The sequence below is a fragment of the Alosa alosa genome, chromosome 10, assembly GCF_017589495.1.
Source record: "Alosa alosa isolate M-15738 ecotype Scorff River chromosome 10, AALO_Geno_1.1, whole genome shotgun sequence".
NCBI classification, from domain to species: Eukaryota; Metazoa; Chordata; class Actinopteri; order Clupeiformes; family Clupeidae; genus Alosa; species Alosa alosa.
Genome location: NC_063198.1, coordinates 33,357,998 through 33,383,253, shown reverse-complemented (window position 1 = coordinate 33,383,253; position 25,256 = coordinate 33,357,998). Strand labels below are relative to the sequence as shown.

The window sequence follows — 25,256 nt, the reverse complement described above, 5'->3', positions numbered from 1 at the left end:
TAAAGGTTATTTGTTATTGAGTCGGTTTGGGACCATAGACCACATATCTTTCCTAATGCAAGTGCGTTAATGGTAGTGCTGTTAGGGATGAGGTTTTTGGAAGGCTGAGGCGTTTCATATTAAACAGGAAAACGAGGCATAAAGGGCTGCACTCTCTTATCGCTGAATTGCAAATACAAGGGCGCGCAAATGAGGAAGAGATTCCAGAGTTGCTTTTCTATTCGTCAGCCAATCGGGAGCAAGGCTGAAAGAATCGCTGGCCTTCTGACACCTCATTTCAACCAATCAAATAGCTATGCGCGTTCCGTACGCGGTAAATGTAAGCTACCAGGGGCCGAGAGTTCGTTTTTTCAAAAGGGGCGTATTTTTCAAGCCATTTTAATTGGAACCCAACATCCTGGTTCGAGCGACTGCAGGACGCAACAGTAAAATATTACACTGTGAAATATAGACGCAGTGTCACACTAAATAAAAGCTAAATTACAGATGTGCAATTCAAGCTGGAACGGACCGTTTGTTGGAAGTCATATCAATGGAGGACTAACGTAACGTCGCTGGCTGCAGACTCGGACGCTGTCACTCTGGATATGACCGGCTTTCACGGTCGAACATAGTTGCGCGGGTGAGTGTCCTCAGTTACCCTCTCAATTGCCATCTCTACATAATCACAGGACCCACAGTTCAAAATACAGGGCAACTAAGATGTGTGCTAGCCAGGTGCATAGCTCGTCTCGTCGGAGCGCCCATGACAGACAGTCTGGTGAGGGAAGAGCATAGCGCTCGATGCAGCCTGGTTAGGTCGTCGCTGCTGTTGCTTTGGAGGAAACCTTTACAACAAAATAACATTCGTGCAAGAGTGAGGTGTGCTGCATATGATATGACCCCATTAATGTCACTGAAATTCTTCGTGACGTTTTTTGAGAGGCAGATAATACAAATAAAACGATAATTCAACACTGAGAAATACAAGTGCACGGCTAAAATGGCTGACGGCTAGCTTCTTGGTTTGGTATTTAGCGCCCCGCAACCCAACTATGCCAACTGTAAGAGGAAGAGAGCCTTCTCCTGGGCGCTGATTGGACAGCGTCAAGCATATGCATTTCTTTCTAACGGTGATTGGTCCACGAAGGACTCTGTTTAGGATACAAAGTTGGAGGTTCTCACAAGTATCGCAACATATAAACCCATGTTATTGACCAGTTTACATGTGCATACATCATCCCAATTAACGTTAAATATATTTGAGCGATTATCCTGTTATAGATGCGGATTGTTCTTTGATTGTTCTCGTTGTTACATAATCGGCCTTCAGTGTTTCTCTCTGCTGTGTACTTCAATACAAACACACGTTGGCGAACGTCATATGTTTGTAAACTTTGCGGAACCTGCGCATATGATGCTTGGTTTGATTCCCGCTGTCCACAAATCAGTCTCTCTTCACCCACAGCCAATCACACTTCACCACAAGCGTCTGCTCTCTCTTGTGATTCTAGGAGACGAGGGAGCGAATACCGATGCGGAAGATCCGAAGGAGAGGTGGGCCGGCCGGTAGTGGCGGCTTCGGCAGGGGTCGGGGGCGAGGCCGAGGGAGGGGGGGCCACCACTCTTACGATGACCCCAACCTGCAGCTGCGCCCCCACTCCCCGTGCCGCCTGAACCTGTCGGTTACCCGGGAGACGCTGACGTACGCGCAGGCGCAGAAGATGGTGGAGGTGGAGCTGGACGGGCGTCTCCACCGCATCAACATCTCCGACCCGCTGAGCGTCATCACCGAGGACGAGATGACCGCGCAGGACCTGGCCGAGTGCAACAGCAACAAGGAGAACAGCGAGCAGACGCCCGCGCACACCATGCATACACACACAGCACACACACACACACACACACGCACGCACGCACATGCATACTCACACACATGCATACTCACACATGCATACACACAGCACACACACACACATGCATACTCACACACATGCATACTCACACACATGCATACTCACACATGCATACACACACATGCATACTCACACATGCATACACACACATGCATACACACACACACACACACACACATGCATACTCACACATGCATACACACACATGCATACACACACATGCATACTCACACATGCATACACACACATGCATACTCACACACATGTATACACACACACATGCATACTCACACACATGCATACTCACACACATGCATACTCACACACATGCATACTCACACATGCATACACACAGCACACACACACACATACTCACACATGCATACACACACACACACACACACACATGTATACACACACACATATATACACACACACATATATATACACACACACATGCATACACACACACACCCAGGCATGTACACACACACACACATGTATACACACACACCCAAGCATACTCACACACATGCATACTCACACATGCATACACACACATGCATACACACACACATGCATACACACACAGCACACACACACACACACACACATGCATACTCACACATGCATACACACACATGCATACACACAGCACACACACACACATGCATACTCACACACATGCATATACACACACACATACTCACACATGCATACACACAGCACACACACACACATACTCACACATGCATACACACACACACATGTATATACACACACACATGCATACTCACACATGCATACACACACAGCACACACACACACATGCATACTCACACATGCATACACACAGCACACACACACACATGCATACTCACACATGCATACACACACATGCATACACACAGCACACACACACACACATGCATACACACAGCACACACACACACATGACACACACACATATATATACACACACACACACACACACACATACTCACACACACACACACATACTCACACACACACACATGTATACACACACACACATATATACACACACAACACACACACACATACTCACACACATGCATACACACACACACACATGCATACACACACACACACATATATACACACACACACATACTCACACACATGCATACACACACATGCATACACACACACACACACACATACTCACACACATGCATACTCACACACATGCATATACACACACACACATGCATACACACACACACACACACACACACACATGCATACTCACACACATGCATACTCACACACATGCATACACACACACACACATGCATACACACACACACATATATACACACACTAGTGTTAATTTCGTCAGACGAGACGAGAGGAAATATGTTCGTCAACAACCTTTTTTTTTCATGACTAAGACGACAATGACGAGACGGCAGTAATGTCCTAAAAACACTGACTAAGACTATCTTAAGATGCATTATTGTTGACCTGAAAAAAGACAGACTAAAATGTTTTGCATGAAATAAAACTAAGATAAAATCTCTCTTCATTTTCATCTACAAAATGAGAAGACAGAATATTTAGCTGTTACGTTTCAAAATATTCAATGAGTTCAAACGCTAACAGCTTTCCTGTAGGCTAGTCTATGTGCTGTTGCTGCAACCCTGTGGCTGCAACACCTAAACTACATGGAACAAGAACACTGGAGATTTTTGCCAGAGTTAGCAAGCTAACTACCTAAAGCTTTATGCCACAATGCTACATACCCAGAAGTTGAAGCTTCTCTCATACAAATTAACATCCCCAGAATGTCCATACGAAAATGTTCATCATGTAATGTCAACTATTTAACTAGTTAGACTGATGATGCAAGTAAGCTAATATGGAAAGTTCGCTAGCAAGTTAGCTATGGCTAAGATGGAGAGTCTGTTTGGGGAATGTGTTGTGTTTGGGCGTATATCGCCATCTAGTGAGGCGGAGTAAAACATTAATACTTTGGTCTACGACAGTGTTTCTCAAACTTTTTCAGTTTCAGGACCACTTAACTAACCCTAGCTAAAAAAAAAAGATTAGACCTACTTCAACAGTAGCCTATAATTAGTCTACACTATAGGCTTACTCACTGAACCACCTTGCTTATTGTCTTTGCACTTTGCTTATTGTGTGGATTCATACTGTATGATTTAAACTGGCATATCTTACATAGACAGTGTTGCAGAACTGTTTTTACATACAAGTTGGTTCAATATTGCAAACAACTCATCTATATTATATTTTACCACGTCTGCTCGCGGACCACTTGGGATAGCTTGCGGACACTAGTGATTTCCTGACCACACTTTGAGAAACACTGGTCTACTTAATATGACAGTGGTCCAGTCGAATCTTTTACCTGTCTATGGTCAAATCCCAGCCGAAGCTATAACTGCCTCGACGACTTACCTGTGCATGTAAACATACTGACTGACAAAAATGACTGACAGAATGAGTAATTATAACAGACCCTGTGGACACACAATATTGTTGAAAATTGAGATGTGTGAAACACTATTTGACTCAAATGGTAATCAGAAATAATAAAAAAAAAAAAAAAAGACTAAAATGTGTTGACTAAAACTGACTAAGACTAAGATACCTTTAGTTTTCTTTTGACTAAAACTAGACTAAAATGACTTGAAGACTTTTAGACTAAAAAGGAGACTAAAACTTGACTAACAAAAATGATATTTGAATGACTAAATATGATAAAAGACTAAAAGGACATTTCGTCACAAGACTAAGACTAAGACTAAATTAAAAATAGGTGGCAAAAATTAACATGCATACACACACACATGCATACTCACACACATGCATACATACACACATGCATACACACACAGCACAGCACACACACACTAGGTGGATGCATATGACAAAACACATTCTATTTTTTTAGATTTTGACGACAATCCATAATTAACATATCCTTTAAAAACATTTTTTGTAAAGTCTGAGTCGCTTACAGCTCTGCTATTTATAAGTAGCATCAATACAATACCAATAACCTAACCTGTGACTTTTTAACCAAATCAACCAATGCATTGTCACACATTCCAATTCTGCCCCCACTAGAGTGTGTGGCAATGACATGAGAAAGTCTGAAGCTAAAGTTCCTTTCAAAAACCTTCACTTAGGATTCACTGTAAAATGAAGCAGACCAACAGAGTGCATCTCAGTTATTTCCTTCGATGTTTTGTTTAAGAGCAATCATGTAGGTTAGCATTCCAAGTTACAGAATAAAAACTAATGCGTTAGCTTATGGCTAATGTATATGAGAAATCCCACAGAGATGCTAACGGTTAGCATAATCGATAAATGTAGATATTTAGACCAAACTTCAGTCCATTTACAAAAGGGTTACATGAGAAGAGTTCTTTGCTTACAACTGACTATTAAAATACTCAAAGGCTAATGTTTTCTCTCCATATAATACCATGTAGGAAAAAACGTGACTTATCAATGCTACTTGAACAGAAGTAGCTGCACAAAATCCCAAGTAACCTCTCGCTGCACAAAAATAAACATTAGGGCGCATGCGGTGGACAATGTGGACCCACTAGCCATCATGTGACACTTGCTCTGCAGCAAGCCAGGGCTTTTCTCATACACCTCCTGGATTTAGGCAAGGGAACGCGAAAATAATGACTGATTTCGGTGTTATTTCCATAAGTAATTTAAATACTGATAATGTAAATTTGCACAAGTTAAAACAATAATCACTTATGTTATCGCGAGACCTATATATATCGCTTCACCCCTAACACACACACATATTCATACACACACACACACACATATATACACACACATACTCACACACATGCATACTCACACACATGCATACACACACACACACATGCATACACACACACACACACACACACATGCACACACACACACACACATAAACACACACACACACACACACACACATGCATACACATGCATACACACATGCATACATGCATACACACACAGTACACACACACACATATATACACACACACACACACACACACACACACACACACACACATATACACACACACACATGCATATATACACACACACAGACATACTCACACACACACACACACACACACACACACACACACACACACACACACCTCTCACTCACATACACACACACACACACAGATACCACACACATGCATACACACACACGACACATACAAACACACACATCATACACACACACACACATGTACACACAGCACACACACACACACACACACACACACACACACACACACATATGCACACACACACACATATTCACACACACACACACACAAATGTATACACACACACACTCACACACATAGAAACATACACAAACACATGAATTCACACATATTCATTCACAAACCAAAACACATGGAAACACAATCACAACACACACAATAATAACAATAATAATACTCCACACAATATCAATATATAGTAACACACATTGAAACAATTAATCACGGTCTCCCAGATATACTGACATATCCGGTTACGCTATGCATATCTATGTTTGTTTTCTCACAGGAAAACACAAAAGGGCCCAAACCAAACATTTATGTCATGCATGCTCCATCACACACATGCACACAACAATATCATCATCATCATCAATATCATCAATAATATCATCATCATTATCATCATCATCAAAAGCCACTTTCTTCAGATATGACGCCCAGACAGTGCCCTGATAATTGGGATCTCACTGAGGACCCAACATGACCCAAACGCATGGATTTGGTCCGGTTGGGTCTTGTTCGTACCGGAGCAAAAAGTGCGGGTGGTTCAGATGAGGAGGTTGACTGTAGGCTGCTGTCGGTATTGCATGTTGATATATATAAGATTGCCATGTATAATGCTCCATTGAACTTGATGGGAAAATCAACTCAGCTATCATCATCTGAGCGTCATGGTTATTTTTTGTGGTTTGAGAGGTTATTGTCTGATTTACATATAACTCAGAAGCTAATTTCTTAATTTCTTAATAACATTCATCCATCAATTCTCGTTCGTGTCAGTCTGTCGTGAACGAGAATAAATGGATGAAGTGGACATAATCAGCGTCGCAAATTGTGAATTTACCCGTCTCTTACCCTTTTGTGTTCAGACATACGTTCACCCGCGTGGCATCTGGACTTAGTGCAGGTAGGGTAATGCCCAGGTGATGTCTAGGGGGCAGGTAGGGTAATGCCCAGGTGATGTCTAGGGGGCAGGTAGGGTCAGGCCCAGGTGATGTCTAGGGGGCAGGTAGGGTAATGCCCAGGTGATGTCTAGGGGGCAGGTAGGGTCAGGCCCAGGTGATGTCTAGGGGGCAGGTAGGGTCAGGCCCAGGTGATGTTCAGGCTGAATAAGAGCTGCACTGTCGTGGCAGAATAAGAATCTATATACAAATATATAAAAGAATAAAAACAGAACAGTAAGAATAGAATGAAGAGCAGTAGAATATGTCTATAGTGTAATTACAGTATGTACGTATGTATTTGCAAATAACATTACACACATTAAACACTACACACATTAAACATTACACTACACACATTAAACACTACACACACATATCCCTGTCTCTTCAGGCTGAATAACACACACACACACATCACTGTCTCTTCAGGCTGAATAACACACACACACATCCCTGTCTCTTCAGGCTGAATAACACACACACATCACTGTCGCTTCAGGCTGAATAACACACACACATCCCTGTCTCTTCAGGCTGAATAACACACACACATCCCTGTCTCTTCAGGCTGAATAACACACACACATCACTGTCGCTTCAGGCTGAATAACACACACACATCCCTGTCTCTTCAGGCTGAATAACACACACACATCCCTGTCTCTTCAGGCTGAATAACATACACACACACACACCTGTCTCTTCAGGCTGAATAAGATCTGCACAGGCGTGGCCGTCCAGAGGAAGAATCAGTTCATGCAGCGTCTCCATAACTACTGGCTGCTCAAGCGCCACTCTCGCAACGGAGTCCCACTCATCCGACGCCTCCACACACACCTGCAGAACCAGAGAGCCGCTGACCAGGTGCAACACACACACACACACGTCCTTAGGGGGATGTGAAAGCATTATGTGTGTCCGTGTGTGTGTGTGTGAGTGAGTGAGTGTGTGTGTGAGAGAGAGAGAGAGAGGGAGAGAGAGAGAGAGAGAGAGATAGATAGATGAGTGTGTGTGTGTTAATACTCTGAGCCTGTTTGCTGAGGCTCTGCGTTGCAGTAGAAGTTCTGCCCACATGTGCCTGTTCACAAAGAGGGCCTGAGGCTCAAAGCTGTTATTCGGGTTCTCAAGGACAGTGTTTTATTATGTCTCTGTGTGTCTGTGTGTATTTTAATGTGTGTGTGTGTGTGTATTTTAATGTGTGTGTGTTAATTTGTGTGTGTGTGTGTGTGTGTGCAGGTAATAATGTGTGTGTGAGGGTAATAATGTGTGTGTGTGTGCAGGTATTAATATATGTGTGTGTGTGTGTGTTCAGAGAGAGCCAGATGAGAAGCTGCAGGCAGTGCGTGAGGAGCTGAAGTATTGGCAGAAGTTGAGACAAGACCTGGAGAAAGCACGCCTACTGGTGGAGCTGATACGCAAGAGGGAGAGACTGAAGAGGGAGCAGGTCTGTACACACACACACACACACACACACACACACACATACATACACACGCTCACACACACACACACACGCCACACACACACACACATACATACACACACGCTCACACACACACACACACCTCACACACACACACATACATACACACACGCTCACACACACACACACACGCTCACACACACATACTACGCACACACACACATTAAAATACACACACACACACACACGCACACACACACACACACATTACAATGCACACAGACAGACACACAGACACACACATACACACACACAGCGCACCTGCGTCACACACGCGCATTCTCTCACACACACACACCTGGGGCGTATAGAATGAATGCTGTAAGTGCGCTGCCATCCCCCCCATAGGCCTGCATAGCGCCTTCAACATAGCAACATCCACATGCAATAATAGGCTAGGCTATAACAACAATGACCTATTCATTTGGACAACTTGATACAGCCCTATACAGGCTAAAGTTACCTTTAGTTTTGTTCTAGCGCAGCCTACCTTGACGTCTGGCTTTAAACAGCTGTAATGCAGTCTAACGTTCTGACAAGCAATTGCCCACCTTGTTCTTGCCCATCTGGAATAACTCCTAGCTTTGCTGCATCCATCCTTTCTGTTTTCGTTGTTTAAACTTGTGATATCCATGATGAGTATTGAGTTAGTGAATTAGCTCAACATTGTGTGCTGAGAACCGAGTAAAAGAAAACAAGAAAGAAAGGAGGAGCCTAGTCGCGTGCCTGCGTGCATATTCTCCCTCCTGCTCAAACTAAATGTGTGCGTTCATTTTGATAATGTGTTCGCTAATTTTATGTAATAGAACATTGTAAATAGCCTGATGGCATGCAGCTAATAGTTGGGAAGGTATGGTGGGCCAATTTGGTGTGAATACCAGAGGTGGGACCAAGTCACTGTTTGGCAAGTCACAAGTAAGTCCCAAGTCTTAGCACTCAAGTCCAAGTCAAGTCCCAAGTAAATACAGAAGGAACAGAGTCGAGGTCAGTCAAGTCTCATCAAAGCCAAGTCGAGTCCAAGTCCAAATCTTTTCAAGTCCTGAACAAGTCATCAGGTACTCTTCACTTAATAATGGCATTATTAGACTATCGATCATAATTTTAACACTTCCATCTAATCCACAGAATTTTTTTATAAATACAGATTAAAATATGTTCAATGTTTCTGTCTTGAAATCTTTTACGATATGCATGCGCATACAATATACGTAACCATACCTGAGTAATCTGTACAAAACGGATAGCTACATGACAAATAAAAATATTGTTTTTCCAAATTTCGGAGCCCACTGTAAGGATGAGTAATAATTTGACTGATGGCATTTCACTAAGCTAGGCCACAGATTTGCCTGCAAACAATTTATTAGGCTGTCTGCCAGTGGCGACTCATAAAGGAAGCCAAGGTCAACACTTTTATATTATTTAAAAGATAATAATGACACAGTAATTTTTAAATTTCAAACTACACATTTGATGCTGTTTATCTCATTTGTAAATGGTGCTGTCACTTTAAGCCCATTGTGCCACTGTCCACACATTCTCATAATGATCTTTTTACCAGCTCCATTCCTATGGCTAGTCCACAAACTCAAACATTTTTTGTGCCACATGAATAGCACAATATTAACAATGATAAGCATTATATGAAGTTGGCACAAACAGCTTTCATTCCTTTGGAAATAGATGCATGTATGACATGATGCTTGCTTGACATTTTCTGTTTGCAATTAAATGTGAATTATGAGCCTGGTAGCCAGTAGCCACCTAGCTAGCTGAGTGGAATGGTTTCAATACGGCATATCAGTAATAACTTCACTGTAAACAAATTATTGAATAGGCCTACTTCAAGACTCACCATTTCCATTACACAAAGGCAAAGACAACTCTTCATTCATCACTTTCCAAATCACAGTGAGTGCAGCCTATGTCATAGTGACCTGGATCTCATAGTTTATAACAGTAGTGAGAACGGATAAATCCGCCAATTTCCCCTAATCGTATTTATTGCCTTCATGATTTCCTTTTATCGTTTCTTATATTTAAAAGAAAATATCAATCATCATCAACAATGACAAGCCAGCTGGAACCTGCCACTCGTTTTCCTACCCACTCTAAATGGGTGCTTAAATGGGGTTCTCAATTAAATGGAGTAGGCTAGCATAAGTTCAAGTTGGATCTTAATGGAGAGGACTCGAAAAGTATCATCTTTATGTAACATGCTGTTGGTGCATTTTGACATTGTAAACGTTCTCTAACAAGAGTGCAAATCAGTTTGCAGTAAAGCTACTAGTTATTAGCTAAATGTTGGTCGTTTCTCTGTCTCTTGGTACTACACAGTCATGCGCATATGGGGGGAGTAGCGGCAACACTAGACTAATATGGACTGGCCGCTTGTCTCCGCTATTTTTTATTTTTTTGATGCGTGGAGGGAAAGCATCTGGGTGACTGGTCCACGATCAGAAATTTAGTTTTTGACTTCGAGACATGTCAAATTAGGTCACAAGTCAAAGAAGGCAAAATCGAGTCAAGTCTCGAGTGAATGATATTCCAGTCAAGTCAGTCATAAGTCATGCGGGTTATCAAGTCAAGTCTGACTCGAGTCCAAGTCATGTGACTTCGAGTCCACATGTCTGGTGAATACACACACATAGGGGAATTTTCTCTGGTTGTTGGAGTAGCCTGATGGATGCAGCACAGTGCATCTGGTACACCTGCAGGCGCGCCTGCACACACACACCTGTGGGCCTGTGGGGTTGAAACCTGACCCTCCTGCATCTCTGCGTTTCCTGTGCTTCTGTATCCTGTAATGCAGATGAAGGTCCAGCAGGCGGCGCTAGAGCTGCAGCTGACCCCGGGGCTGGTGCTTTTGCGCTCCACACTGGACCAGCTGCAAGAGAAGGACTCGGCCGGCATCTTCACCACACCGGTCAGCCTGAAGGAGGTGAGAGGGGCTCCAGAGCATTTACACACACACACACACACACCTCGCTCTCTCTCTCTCCCTCTCTCTCTCTCTCTCTCTCTCCCTCTCCCTCTCTCTTTCTCTCTCAGCCCTAATATGTATTGGTTCTGGCTGTGCACTCAACACAGGCGATGTCACAGATCAGCTGATTTGCTGAGCCAATGAGAATCAGCTGGTTTAGTAAATGGATGAGAGAAATACCTGATGGGGCTTTTGCTCTCTGCACCCGGTCTTTTCACCTCTGTTCAGACAGTGTGCGTGTGTTGTGTGAGTTGCTGTGTGTGTCTGTGCTGTTTGCGCCCCTGTGTGTGTGTGTTGTGTGAGTTGCTGTGTGTGTCTGCTTTTTGCGCCCCTGTGTGTGTGTGTTGTGTGAGTTGCTGTGTGTGTGTGTGCTGGTTGCGCCCCTGTGTGTGTGTGTGTGTGTGTGTGTTGTGTGTGAATGTGTTGCTGTGTGTGTGTGTTGTGTGAGTTGCTGTGTGTGTGTGTGCTGGTTGCGCCCCTATGTGTGTGTGTGTTGTGTGTGAATGTGTTGCTGTGTTTGTGTGTGTTGTGTGAGTTGCTATGTGTGTGTGTGCTGGTTGCGTCCCTGTGAATGTGTTGCTGTGTGTGTGTATTGTGTTGCTGTGTGTGTGTGTTATGTGAGTTGCTGTGTGTGTGTGTGTTGTGTGAGTTGCTGTGTGTGTCTGTGCTGTTTGCGCTCCTGTGTGTGTGTGTTTGTTGTGTGAGTTGCTGTGTGTGTGTGTGTTGTTGCTGTGTGTGTGTGTGTGTTGTGTGAGTTGCTGTGTGTGTCTGTGCTGTTTGTGCTCCTGTGTGTGTGTGTGTTGTGTGAGTTGCTGTGTGTGTCTGTGCTGTTTGTGCTCCTGTGTGTGTGTGTGTGTGTGTGTGTGTTGTGTGAGTTGCTGTGTGTGTGTGTGTTGTGTGTGTTGTGTTGCTGTGTGTGTGTTGCTGTGTGTGTGTTGCTGTGTGTGTGTGTTGTGTTGTGTTGCAGTGTGTGTGTTGTGTTGTGTTGCTGTGTGTGTGTGTTGTGTTGCTGTGTGTGTTGTGTTGCTGTGTGTGTTGTGTTGCTGTGTGTGTGTGTGTGTTGTTGTGTGTGTGTGTGTGTGTGTTGTGTTGCTGTGTGTGTGTGTTGTTGTGTTGTTGTGTGTGTGTGTGTGTGTGTGTGTGTGTGTGTGTGTGTGTGTGTTGTGTTGCTGTGTGTGGTGTGTGTGTTGTGTTGCTGTGTGTGTGTGGGTGTTGTTGTGTGTGTGTGTGTGTGTGTGTGTGTTGTGTTGCTGTGTGTGGTGTGTGTGTTGTGTTGCTGTGTGTGTGTGTGTGTTGTTGTGTTGTTGTGTGTGTGTGTGTGTGTGTGTGTGTGTGGTGTTGTTGTGTGTGTGTGTGTGGTGTGTGTGTTGTGTTGCTGTGTGTGTGTGTGTGTGTGTGTGTTGTTGCTGTGTGTGTGTGTGTGTTGTGTGAGATGCTGTGTGTGTGTGTGCTGGTTGCGCCCCTTGTGACGTCAGCGCTGCTGTGTTTGGTTCCTACTGGAGGTGCCGGACTACCTGGAGTTCGTGTCCGAGCCGATGGACTTCAGCACCATGCGAAGGCTGCTGGAGGAAGGCCAGCGTGCGTGGCGACGGGCGTGGCCGACCTGGAGGCGTTAATCCATGGTGTCCAACTGCCTTCTACTTAACCAGCGACTTACCGTCATTCCACCCTTGCGGCGCAGCTAGGCGAGTGGGCAGGGGCCATCATACCTTGGCCTCCAGGCGTCGCCATGGGGATCGACCCTTTTGCGGGCAGCCACCTGCCAGAAGCCCCCTCAGAACACACACACACACACCTGCTGGGAGGAGGGTAAGTCCATCTCAGAACACACACACACACACCAACACACATGATACATGAATGTGTAATATGTATGCATTTGTGTGTATGCGTGTGTGTGTCTGTGTATGAGTGTGTAATATGTGTGTTCGTGTGTGTGTACTGTATGTATAATATGTGTGTTTGTGTGTGTGTACTGTACTGTATGTATAATATGTATATAATGTGTGTCTATGTATGAGGGTGTAATATGTGTGTTTGTGTGTGTGTACTCTATGTATAATATGTGTGTAATGTGTGTCTGTGTATGAGTGTGTAATATGTGTGTTCGTGTGTGTGTACTGTATGTATAATATGTGTGTAATGTGTGTCTGTGTATGAGGGTGTAATATGTGTATATGTGTGTAATGTGTGTGTGTGTGTGTGTGTGTGTTTGTGTGTAATGTGTGTGTGTCTGTGTATGAGTGTGTAATATGTGTGTTCGTGTGTGTGTACTGTATGTATAAAATGTTTGTTTGTGTGTGTGTACTGTATGTATAATATGTGTGTAATGTGTGTCTGTGTATGAGGGTGTAATATGTGTGTATGTATAATATGTGTGTAATGTGTGTGTGTGTGTGTGTGTATTTGTGTGTAATGTGTGTGTGTGTCTGTGCATGAGTGTATATGTCTAATATGCAGAGATGGTAAGTAACGAAGTACAAATACTTTGTTACTGTGCTCAAGTAGATTTTTACTTTACTTTACTATTTATTTTTGAGGCAACTTTTTACTTTTACTCCTTACATTTTAACACGAATATCGGTACTTTCTACTCCTTACATTTTACACAAAACTGGCTCGTTACTTTAGTTTCAAATAATTTCAGCCTACCGTTATTATTTTAGCGTCATAAATAGCGGATGGGAATATACGTTGCATGACATACCACTACAAGATGACTTCGATTTGGGCATTCATTAAGTGGCAAATCATTGCAGCTTGATGGCAGTATGCGTTGGCACATAGTAGTATGTCTCCAATTAAATTTAGTCAATGGCCTAATGCCCTCCTCCTCTCCTGCGCCTTTGGTGCTTCCCTAACTTCTAGCTGCGGTGTAGCCTATATCCTTAGCTTAATTAGTAGGCTGGATGTGCCTTGAGTCTTGAACAGGGATGTAGGCTTGGTGGAGGCTAAGCATAAGCAGACCCACCACTGAAATTTCAAAAATAGTTTCTCCACCTATTATTAGGGTTTATCTACCTCTCAAAATAGTTTATTCACCAATTACAGCTGTTAGCATTTAAAAAATCACACTGTATTATCTGCAATAACAATATGTACACTCATCAACACTCTATGAACCACTTAATGCCACTTGTATTGTTATAAACATTTTGACAATAACAGCACCATTATCAAATATGTTCGATACCTTACTGTGATCACCAGAATTCATAGTTACCCACCTCTTATTTTACCACTACATTCCTGGTCTTGAAATATTCACAGGGATCCATAGTAACTAAATATTCATGTTGTTTTTATCAATATTAGTTGTGCAGATGTAGTCCATCTTATACTGCATGTAAAATAACAAAAGAAAATGCAAAATAGAGACTTTTTGTGTAATTTTCCATTTTTGTGTAGCATTCTATATCAGAACCTGACACACAATCCAAATAGTCTACAAAAGAAACCTCAAATGCAGACTTTTTTTTTTGTCATTATGCATTTTGGGTAACCAAAAGTTCTATGAGGAGTTTCCATAAGGCATTACAAAACATGAGCATACCTTGTAAAATAATGGTCTAAAATACTGATTTTTTTAATTTTATATTGATCTACTTTTGCACACAGGTTCACAAGACCTGGTGCTGGGGCTCAATTGTGTTTCTAAAAATCATATCAAGTGACCTAGAGGGCTGAAATATAGTCAGTTCAGAGATGCTTGTTATCTCACAGAAAGAAAAAAAACAATATTCTAGGCTCTGTAACTCTGTGCCAGTGCTTCCTAGAAACTACAGGATCTTAGCTTTTTTAAAGATGTCCAGCATTTGATGGTGGACCAAAAGATCAGATTGCCCGCTGTAGGCAGTGCATTGGAGGGGGAGAAAGCCTAGAAATGGCCAAACAGGTTATGGGAACATTTTTTAAAAAAGAGACTGGCACTCTTACACTCTGGTAACATGTGTGTGGTCCAGGTAGGCCTACTGTTGCATAAAAAATGGTTGTCATTCACAAGACTACTTTTACTTTTATACTTAAAGTATTTTTTAAATTTCCAAGGCTGTGCCTGTTGTGTCTTTTACTGTGGTAGAGTGTGTGTGTGTGTGTGTAGCGTGTGTGTGTGTGTGTGTGTTAAATCAGTACTTTTACCAGAGTATTTTTTAACACAAGTATTTGTACTACTTGAGTATGGAAAATGAGTACTTTTGCCATCTCTGCTAATATGTGTGTAAGGTGTGTGTGTGTATGTGTGTAATATGTGTGTGTGTGTAATGTGTGTGTGTGTGTGTGTGTGTGTGTGTGTGTGTAACGTGTGTGTAATGTGTGTGTAATGTATGTGTGTGTGTGTGTGTGTGTGTAACGTGTGTGTGTGTGTGTAACATGTGTGTGTGTGTGTGTGTGACGTGTGTGTAATGTGTGTGTAACGTGTGTAATGTGTGTGTGTGTGTGTGTGTGTGTAATGTGTGTGTAACGTGTGTAATGTGTGTGTGTGTGTGTGTATGTGTGTGTGTGTGTATATAACATGTGTGTAATGTGTGTGTGTGTAATGTATGTGTGTGTGATTGTGTAATGTGTGTAATGTGTGTGTGTGTGTGACGTGTGTGTAATGTGTGTGTAATGTGTGTAATGTGTGTGTAACGTGTGTAATGTGTGTGTGTAACATGTGTGTAATGTGTGTGTGTGTGTGTGTGTGTGTGTGTGATGTGTGTGTGTATATAATGTGCGTGTGTGTGTGTGTGTGTGTGTGTAACACGTGTGTAACGTGTGTATGTGTGTAACATGTGTGCTGGTCCCAGAGGAACCGTGTGTGTGTGTGTTCTGTCCAGCAGCTGCTGGTCCCAGCCTGCTGGACAAGCTGACCAGCGGGCTGGAATGTCTGGGCGCGGACCAGCGGGGGGCGCACTAAGCGCATCAGGCTGCTGCGCCGGGAGGTGAACAGCCTGCGCCACAAACTGAGCCACCGCCGCCGCCTCCCCACACCACTCTGCACCTCCCCCCTGAAGGAGGAGGACGAGGAGCAGGACCAGGAGCAGGAGGAGGCAGAGGCAGGGAGGGAGGCCAAGAGCAAAGAGGAGTACGCCACCATACCATCACAAACGCCAGGTCAGAACCGAGCTCACTCTCCCATACCATCACAAACGCCAGGTCAGAACTCACTCTCCCATACCATCACAAACGCCAGGTCAGAACTCACTCTCCCATACCATAACAAACGCCAGGTCAGAACTCACTCTCCCATACCATCACAAACGCCAGGTCAGAACTCACTCTCCCATACCATCACAAACGCCAGATCAGAACTTATTCCTAAACTGCACACTCTCAGAAACTACGAGGCGATTCGATTCAGGCTACTAGATGATTTCTGATAGATAGATAGATAGATAGATAGATAGATAGACAGATAGTATAAGTATAAGTAAGTATATATACTTTTTTGATCCCGTGAGGGAAATTTGGTCTCTGCTTTTAACCCAATCGGTGAATTAGTGAAACACAAACAGCACACAGTGAACACACAGTGAGGTGAAGCACACACTAATCTCGGGCAAGAGTGAGCTGCCTGCTTCAACGGGCGAAGCCGGGGAGCAGTGAGGGGTTAGGTGCCTTGCTCAAGGGCACTTCAGCCGCCCACTGGTCGGGGCTCGAACCGCCAACCCTCCGGTTACAAGTCCAGAGTGCTAACCAGTGGGCCACGGCTGATAGAGAGACAGATAGAGAGACAGAGAGATAGATAGAGATAGATAGATGTATAGATAGATAGAGAGATACATAGATAGAGGGATAGCTAGATAGCCAGACAGAGGATAGCTAGATAGAGGACAGCTAGATAGCCAGACAGAGGATAGCTAGACAGAGGATAGCTAGGATAGCTAGATAGCCAGATAGCCAGATAGACAGATAGCTAGATAGAGGGATAGCTAGATAGAGGGATAGCTAGATAGAGGGATAGCTAGATAGCTAGATAGAGGGATAGCTAGATAGAGGGATAGCTAGATAGAGGGATAGCTAGATAGAGGGATAGCTAGATAGCTAGATAGAGGATAGCTAGATAGATAGATAGCTAGATAGAGGGATAGCTAGATAGCTAGATAGAGGGATAGCTAGATAGATGATAGCTAGATAGAGGGACAGCTAGATAGCTAGATAGAGGATAGCTAGAGACAGATAGCTAGATAGAGGATAGCCAGACAGATAGGGACACGACAGCCAGACAGAGGACAGCCAGACAGAGGACAGCCAGACAGCCAGACAGAGGACAGCCAGGATAGAGGACAGCCAGCTAGCCAGACAGAGGATAGCCAGATAAGACAGACAGCCAGACAGAGGATAGCTAGATAGAGGACAGCCGGCTAGAGACAGAGGGACAGCCAGATAGCCAGATAGAGTGGGACAGCTGTAGACAGGATAGCCAGATAAAAGGATAGCTAGACAGCTAGATAAAGGGACAGCCAGATAGCCAGATAGAGGGATAGCTAGATAAAGGATAGCTAGATAGAGTCTTCGATAGATAGCTAGACAGATGGGATAGCCAGATAGAGGATAGCCAGATAGAGGATAGCTAGATAGAGGATAGCTAGATAGCTAGATAGCCAGATAGAGGATAGCTAGATAGAGCTAGATACAGGACAGCTAGATAGCTAGAGAGGATGGCTAGATAGATAGATAGAGATATTAGATAGGGGATAGCTAGATAGGGATAGCTAAATGAGGATAGCTAGATAGCTAGATAGATAGCTAGATAGATAGCTAGCTAGATAGCTAGATAGAGGATTAGCTGGATAGCTAGATACAGGATAGCTAGATAGCTAGATAGAGGATAGCTAGATAGGATAGCATAGATAGGATCGATGAGCTAGATAGGATAGCTAGATAGAGGAATATTTGGATAGCCAGGACAGCCAGATAGCCAGATAGATAAAGGGACAGCCAGATAGCCAGATGCTAGATAAAGGGAGAGAATAGCTAGATGACAGCCAGATGGGAGGATAGCTAGACAGCTAGATAGAAGGATAGCCAGATAGAGGATAGCTAGATAGAGGATAGCTAGAGACAGATGGATAGCTAGACAGGGGGATAGCTAGATGGGGGGGATATCTAAATAGCTAGAGATAGAGGACAGCCTAGAGATAGCTAGATAGCTAGACAGAGGATAGCCAGAGCTAGATGGGGGGGATAGCCAGATAGAGGGATAGCTAGATAGAGGATATCTAGATAGCTAGATAGCTAGATAGAGGGATAGCTAGATAGCTAGATAGAGGGATAGCTAGATAGCTAGATAGAGGGATAGCTAGATAGCTAGATAGAGGGATAGCTAGATAGCTAGATAGAGGGATAGCTAGATAGCTAGATGCTGCATTATAGCGGGATAGCTAGATAGAGGGATAGCTAGATAGCTAGATAGAGGGATAGCTAGATACATAGATAGCTAGATAGCTAGATGCTGCATTATAGCGCATCGTACCCGTCCATTCAGGCTACTAGATGATTTCTGACAACTATCCAGGAAGTATGAATTTCTGCAGATTTGCAGATGATAAATCTGGCCAGATACTAAGCCTTATATGGCTATCTTTTGTCCACGGTGTAATAAAAGTTGGACGTTCGTTTGACTCACCTGATTTATTTTCTCTTCCCTACAGAAAACCACAAACCTAAAACCCCTCCCCCTACAACTCCATCATGCCCCGCCTCCTCCCCCCTGCCTGGGGATGCCCCTCCCCTAGCCCCTTCCCTGGGGCCAGAGAGCACGGGCACACACACGCCAGGCACACACACTGGCACGCGCACGGCAGGGCGACCGGAGGGCACGGACACAGCAGGCACGCCCACGGGCACACACACCCAGGGCACGCGCCTGGCGGCGCGCTCACGAGGCAGGGGTCGCAGGCGTGTAGAGGGCCAGGGGGTGGGGTCAGACAAGGCAGAGACCCCCCAAGCAGAGGTCGGGGAGACCCCAAACCTGCCCGAGGGGGGCGAGAATGGACTGCCCTACTCGACTGTGCCAAGCGTTGCCACGGTGATGGGAGTGGGCCGCCGCACGTCTGTCCTGTTTAAGAAGGCCAAGAACGGCGCGCGGCAGAGGAAGGCGGAGCCTGTGGGGCTGGTGAATGGGGGCGGAGTGGAGAAGGGCCACATGGAACACGCCCCTGATCGGCCCGAACGCTTCCACTCAGAACCAGAACCCGTCTCTAAAGCAGAACCGCCCACAGAACCCGTCTCTAAAGCAGAACCGCCCACAGAACCCGTCTCTAAAGGAGACCCACCCACAGAACCCGTCTCTAAAGCAGAACCGCCCACAGAACCCGTCTCTAAAGCAGAACCGCCCACAGAACCCGTCCCCTCCTCACCCCGGCACCTGAGGTCCAGAGGGCCCAGCTCCGACTCCGAAAGCCAGAACACACACACACCTGTGCCAGCCCCTGCCCTGGCCCCACAGACCCACAAGCCAACCTTGGACTTGGACACACACACACACACACACACACCCTTCAAAGACAGCGGTAAGAGAAACCAAAGGGAACTCCTTTGCATCACTTACCAGTCCTAGAATTAAACTATTTCTAATCTTAAGTGTTGGTGTGTGGATGCCTGATGTTAACGTGGTGCATGGTGATGTGTCGGTGTTTAGTGGTGGTGATGATGTGTTGATTGATGATCTCTAAGTGTTTGAGTGTTTAATGGTGATGTTGTTGTGTTGCATGGTGATCTGTAGGAGTTTAGTGGTGGTGATGTGTTGATTGATGATCTGTAAGTGTTTAGTGGTGATGTTGTGTTATGCTGATCTGTTAAAATATTGAGGTGTTGAATGCTGATCTCTTAGTCAGTGTAGTGTAGTGATGTTGAGGTGCTTTCCTTCTCCCCAGCCTTGACTAACGGGTGTAAGAAGCACAGAGACGACTCCCCCGACTCCCTGGAGAGTGGCACACACACTCATGAAACCCACAGGTGAGGGGGGCATTGTTTCTGTTCCAGTTTAACACCAACTCAAGCACTTTCACTTCAACATGCCAACCCACTTCCTGGTGTGTGTGTGTGTGTGTGTGTGTGTGTGTGTGTGTGTGTGTGTGTGTGTGTGTGTGTGTGTGCGCAGCTCGCCTCCTCCCAAACGCAGCCGAGGCAAGCCGGCCCTCTCCAAAGCACCTGCGGCAGATCTGGAGAACGGGGACATCGGCACAGGTCAGTCCAATGGTCCTACTCCCTCCCCGCCGTTAAATGGCCTTCATCCCATCCTGTGTCTGAGCTCCTAACACCACCAAGTCAGTTGGATTGAAGCTGTTTTTGGGAACAGCTCGTCTTCAACCATTAAAGTTTATTAACGTAAAGTAGTTAAATAGACAAATTGATGAATTAGAGTGCAGGGAACTCAAGTATTTATTAGTCAATAGCAAAAGTAAATAACATTGTAAAGGTAAAGTCAATAGACGTAAAGTAAATAGCGTTGTAACAGTACAGTCAATAGTGGCTCTAAAATTCCTTAGGTCCACTCTTCATATATTCCTAATCAAAACCCACATTAATTCATTAATCTTTTTTTTTAATCAAAGTTTATTATTATGAATAGAGAGTTTGTAGAGCGTGTAGCTCAGTGGTCTAAGGGGTTGGGCTGGCAGTCCTAAGATCTCTGGTTTGAGTCCCAGATGATGACTTGATGTTGCACGTCGTGCCTTTGGACAAGACACATCATCTGCACGTCATGCCCTTGGTCAAAGCTGCATTGTCTTATCACCATGGAAACCAGACATAAGCGCCGGCCCAATTGGCCTCAATAGCTAGGAATGGATTTACTAACTAAATAGAGTTTAATAAAGAGCAACTCGCTGAATTTGACTAAAAAGGTGTTTGGGATTAGCATTCGGACTGTACCTCTAATTTCTGCTAACTTGCTTCGTGATTGGCTGTTAGTGTGTAGAATGTGCCCTCAGATGACCTGGGGAAGTCGGCCGTTTCTGCGTCTGATGTTTGTGGTGTGTAGGATCACACACACATACACACAGCCTTTTGTGTTGTGTAGGATCACACACACACACACACACACACACACACACACACACAGCCTTTTATGGTGTGAAGGATCACACACACAGCCTGCAGTTCGGCTGTAGGGAAGTCATTGTGAAGTTCTGTGTTACACGTTGGTCTGATGTGGATTTTGTTTTCTGATGCCCTCAAAGCAAAGCACCTGCCACTTTTACCCCAACACAAGAACATTTACATTGTCTATGTTAAGTTTGTCCTATTTAAATTCTTAAGATGTGTGATGTCAACATTATGGCAGTACGGAATTGTATTGTATTGAATTGACGGAAATGTAGGCCTATGTAAAAGCACACATTTGTGGACGGTCACAGTGTACAAGATCTGCTAAAAGGTAAAACAAATTGAACTTGTTACTTGGTGGTAACCAGAATGTGATTCAAGACTCACGATGACCTAAATAGAGCGAAACCTCCGTGTCTTTCTCTCTGTCTGTCAGAAAGTTCTGTGGTTTCCATCTGAGGAAGTCGGGTGACAGAAACTGACTGAGTTTGGGTTGCAATTCTCTCAGACAAAAGAAACCTTCAGCTCAGCTCCAAACAACCACTTTTAAAAATAGTGTACATCAGCTCAGATCAACTTTTTAAAATGGCGTACGTTTAGGGCGTGTATTCCCTCACCTAATCGCCATCTTGATTGGTAAGACCTACTTGAAGGTTAAGTATTGGTTTGGGTGCTAAGAAGGGTCCAGACTCATAGCTGTGGTCTTCTCTTCCAGGAGGATAAGGTCTTTAAGCACAAGTGTGACTTGGTTATAATTCCCTGTGTAGTTTTCAGCTCTCATGAAACCCCATGTGTAATCTAGGGGTTATATGTGTGTACAACTGTTCCTAACATTGCTGTAATGATTTCATGATGGATGTCGGTGAGTGTGTGCACCTTGCCGCTTACTGCATTATTTCTAGTGTCAAGCGTTTTTGAGGAATTATTCGCAGTTCATATGCAGGAAATGCAATATTTAGGACATGAAAATATTCTAGTACTGTATTTTGGACAAAACTATTGCACTACATAGTACTGCACTACAGAAATGCAATATTTAGGACATGAAAATATTCTGGTACTGTTATTTTACTGTTTGTCCCATTCAGTCCCATTTTGTCAGCTCTGTCCTCTGTGCGTCTCACTCCCATCTGATGCCTCCAGGTGAGGGCTTGCTGGAGTCCCATGAGGGAGAGGAGGAGGACCTGGCGCCCCTCCACCTGGTGTGGGCAAAGTGCAGAGGGTACCCCTCTTACCCCGCCATGGTGAGGAGACACACACACACACAACTGATGAAGGTGTATCTAATGCTACCTTAGCCTCTATGCTATAAGCTAATTGTACCTTAGATGCTGTGCTATAAGATAACACTACCTTAGCCTCTTTGCTATAAGCTAATTCTACCACCTCTGTGCTATAAGCTAACTCTTTCTTGGCCTCTATGCTATAAGCTAATTCTACCTTAGCTGCTGTGCTATAAGATAACACTACCTTAGCCTCTGTGCTATAAGCTAACTCTACCTTAGCCTCTGAGCTGTAAGCTAACTCTACCTTAGCCTCTGTGCTATAAGCTAACTTACCTTAGCCTCTGAGCTGTAAGCTAACTCCACCTTAACCTCTGTGCTATAAGCTAACTCTGCTTCAGCCTCTAGGCTATAAGCTAATGCTACCCTAGCCTCTGTGCTATAAGCTAACGCCCTCTGTGTGTGCAGATGGTGGACCCGTGCATGCCGCGGGAGGGGCTGCTCCATAACGGCGTGCCCATCCCCGTGCCACCCAGAGAGGTGCTGAAACTGGGCGAGCAACGGCAGGCCGAGTGCGAAGATAAACTCTTCCTCGTGCTCTTCTTCGACACCAAGAGGACCTGGTGAGATGGCAGCACTCTTAAATCATATAATTTTGTTCTAAAAAAAAGGAGGCCATTTTGCCTAGTTCAATAATTATTGCCTGATTTGGTTTTGGCCTTGGTCTGTGATTATTCTTAAATTTTGTCTTTAAAGTGCAAACCTAGTAAACAGTCCGATTGTGCCCGTAATGATGGTTAACTGTGTGGTCGTAATGATGGTTAACTGTGTGGTAGTAATGATGGTTAACTGTGTGCTCGTAAGTAAGGGATAATATATAGAACGCCGGTTATTATTGGGAAAATAATAGTCCCGACAGGGCGAACCGGGTCTTCAGCCCTGGTGGGACTTATTTTCCCAATAATGACAGGCGTTCTATACATTATCCTGCTTATTGCACGGCTACTTGCCAAAATGAAACAATAAACTCCCCACGATGTGACTCTTTAGCCTACATAGCCTAGGCTATAGCCTATTTGTTACCGTTTCATTGTGGCTTTTGGTGAGAAACAAATAGTTTGACAACAGCACACGGTGACCTTGAATTAAACATTCTTTAGAACACAGCTGATCAACTGTCACTTTTGAATAAGTTCGAGTCCTTGCGTAGTGATATGAAAGACGTGAAATAGAAGCACAAATTGACAGCGGTCTGTTATACTTAGAAACGGTCTGTTATTGAGAATTAGCAGACCACCGAACGTTGGGAAGGCCCATTCAAGTGAATGGAGCATTCTTCAGCATTATGAAGAGCCGTGTAATAATGATGGTTAACTGTGTGGTCGTAATGATGGTTAACTGTGTGCCCGTAATGATGGTTAACTGTGTGGTCATAATGCCGTGACTGTATAAGTATGTATAAGTATATATACTCTTTTGATCTTTGGTCTCTGCATTTATCCCAATCCGTGAATTAGTGAAACACACTCAGCACACAGTGTACACACAGCGAGGTGAAGCACACACTAATCAGTGAGCTGCCTGCTACAATGGCGGCGCTTGGGGAGCAGTGAGGGGTTAGGTGCCTTGCTCAAGGGCACTTCAGCCGTGCCTACTGGTCGGGGTTCGAACCGGCAACCCTCCGGTTACAAGTCCAGAGTGCTAACCAGTAGGCCACGGCTGCCCCGGCTGTGTGGTCATAATGCCGTGATGACGTGACTGTGTGGTCGTGATGACGTGACTGTGTGGTCGTGATGACGTGACTGTGTGGCCGTAATGTCATAATGACGTGACTCTGTGGTCATAATGCCGTGACTGTGTGGCCTGGGCCCTAATTCCATGACGGTGTGGTCATAATGCCTTGACTGTGTGGTCATAATGCCTTGACTGTGTGGTCATAATGGCGTGACTGTGTGGCCTGGGCCCTAATTCCGTGACTGTGTTCCCCCCTCAGGCAGTGGCTTCCTCGGGACAAGCTGCACCGCCTGGGCCTGGACGACGCGGTGGACAAGCTGCGGCTGGTGGAGGGGAAGAAGCCCAACGTGCGCAAGTCTGTGCACACGGCCTACAGCCGGGCCATCGCCCACCTCAGCCATGTCAGGGGCAACGCCAACTTCAGCCCCTCCAGCTACATCTAGCCCACCACAGGGTCCCCCAGGGCACTGCCACTCTACACACTCACAGGGTCCCCCAGGGCACTGCCACTCTACACTCACCGGCGCCACAACGCCATGGGGCACTGACCTGCCCAAGGGAACAAAGCCACTAATCCGCTGATCAACTGTGTGTGTGTGTGTGTGTGTGTGTCTATATATATATATATATATATATA

At 44.7% G+C, this 25,256-nt stretch overlaps 1 protein-coding gene across 1 annotated transcript; it reads left to right on the top strand.

The window, feature by feature from the left end:
- Nucleotides 1-25,224, top strand: LOC125302376 (bromodomain and PHD finger-containing protein 3-like). Its single transcript, XM_048255531.1, has 14 exons — nucleotides 1-622; nucleotides 1,494-1,852; nucleotides 7,093-7,130; nucleotides 7,859-8,031; nucleotides 8,480-8,611; nucleotides 11,463-11,591; nucleotides 13,136-13,211; nucleotides 16,485-16,724; nucleotides 19,265-20,125; nucleotides 20,489-20,570; nucleotides 20,716-20,801; nucleotides 22,806-22,906; nucleotides 23,354-23,508; nucleotides 24,879-25,224. Exons 2-14 carry the CDS (start codon nucleotides 1,515-1,517, stop codon nucleotides 25,060-25,062), a joined length of 2,595 nt encoding a protein of 864 aa, XP_048111488.1. The 5' UTR covers nucleotides 1-622; nucleotides 1,494-1,514; the 3' UTR covers nucleotides 25,063-25,224.
- Nucleotides 25,225-25,256: the final 32 nt, after the last annotated feature.

Coding starts and splice junctions, on each gene's coding strand:
- LOC125302376 (XM_048255531.1), top strand. CDS start 1,515: ATGCGGAAGATCCGAAGGAGAGGTGGGCCGGCCGGTAGTGGCGGCTTC. Junction 8,612..11,462: donor AGAGACTGAAGAGGGAGCAG/GTCTGTACACAC, acceptor CCTGTAATGCAG/ATGAAGGTCCAGCAGGCGGC. Junction 20,571..20,715: donor CACACTCATGAAACCCACAG/GTGAGGGGGGCA, acceptor GTGTGTGCGCAG/CTCGCCTCCTCCCAAACGCA.